Source organism: Laetiporus sulphureus, assembly GCF_001632365.1.
Source record: "Laetiporus sulphureus 93-53 unplaced genomic scaffold LAESUscaffold_350, whole genome shotgun sequence".
NCBI lineage: Eukaryota > Fungi > Basidiomycota > Agaricomycetes > Polyporales > Laetiporaceae > Laetiporus > Laetiporus sulphureus.
Window position 1 is genome coordinate 1 of NW_024468855.1, and position 1,440 is coordinate 1,440.

General features: G+C 59.4%; 1 protein-coding gene across 1 annotated transcript; it reads right to left on the reverse strand.

Annotated features, from left to right (window-relative positions):
• Positions 1-14: 14 nt before the first annotated feature.
• Positions 15-1,160, reverse strand: LAESUDRAFT_765605 (uncharacterized protein; the record flags this gene model as incomplete). Its single annotated transcript, XM_040913736.1, has 4 exons — positions 15-586; positions 649-810; positions 865-990; positions 1,047-1,160. Coding segments are annotated over 4 exons (974 nt in total), but the record flags the coding sequence as incomplete, so codon positions are not given.
• Between the last annotated feature and the right edge of the window lie 280 nt (positions 1,161-1,440).

A 1,440-nucleotide genomic window follows, 5' to 3' on the forward strand; every position in this document is an offset into this window, starting at 1 on the left:
AACTTACCAAGCACGCGATGGATGGCTTCTGCCAGAGCGGCAAGTACGTTGGCGGGAGGGAGCGATCGCGGAAGGTTCGAACCGGCATGCGCACGTATTGGTCGTCGAAGGTGGCGGTCACGCCGGAAGACTTAGCGAGTTTGCGACCGCGCCCTTTACCCTTCTTCGGGTGGGCCGGAGACAAGTTCGGAATATTGCCCCCTACGTATTCGACCTCGTCGCTATCACTGTCACCCTCGTCATGGCTGGAGACCTCAATGGCCTCGGAACCTTGCGCGGAGGGGGGTTTAGCGACCACGGTGGCCAGCGGGACGTCAACCTCCATAGCAGCAGTGTCGGAGTCGGAGGGAGGGTCAATTGCCACTGGGTTCGCCGCGCGAGCCTGGAACTCGAACTTAGGGATGGGGATACCTTGCGCAGCCATCGCAGCAACTGGCGATGCTACCACAGCAGAAGACGATGAAGCGGCCACGGGAAGTGGGTCGTCGAAACCGGTAGACGCGGTTGGAGAGCCAGAAGCCGCGACTTCCCCAGTTTCGGAAGGCGTGTGCACGGAGGCCTCCGTCGCCGGGGGAGGGCTCGGTTCCTAGAGACGATGGCGAGGAAAAGTTAGAAGACGGCGGTGGAACCACAGGACAGCGAACGCACCTTGCCAGAGGAGACGGCAGCAGCCCGCTCCGGTGAGATTAACTCTCCGCACCACGGGAGCCACGATGGTTGTACAAAGGCGTCGAGATGAGCCTGAGCTTTTTGACGAAACCGTGTATACCGCGTCTGCGACACCGAGTCCACGAACGCGCGGAGTTCATGCTAGCGAAGGGAACGAGATTAGCGATCGACCAGGTCAACGGGGCGCTCACTTACCAATGCAGCTAGGAACTCCCGGATAAGAAACTCGTAGTCCACGGACGGATCCAGAGGCTCTGCCTCGCGCAATGTCTCCCAAGCGGAATATACGACGCCCATGACGGCGTCCTTTGGGTCAGTCGCCTAGGTGTCAAGGGAAGCAGTGAGCGAAGCACAGGAAGCCTGGAAGATGCACATACCTTGCACGGAGAAGCAACCGGGGTCGCAGGACGTTGAGAGGACGACGGGGTAGCAGGATCGCCTATTGAGACACTGAGAGATCGAGGAAGGGGCAGAGGAGAGTTAGGCGCCATGGAGGAAAACTTCGCACTACCAAGGCTCGGACAAGCGAACGCGTCGTTAAAAACTCACGGTAGCGTCCTCTACCACGTGGTAGAGCCAGTCGGGGTTCTGCGGGAGCCGGTTCGAGTGACTCGGCTGGCACTTCTATCGCGGGACCGAAAGGACAGCCAACTCCGATCGAAGCCAACCAAGATATTGTATTGCAGCGCGGTGCCAGAGACAAACACAATCGGACTACTGTACACGGGCAAGCGGGGTACACGAAGGACAAGTCGAGACGGGTCTAGACTA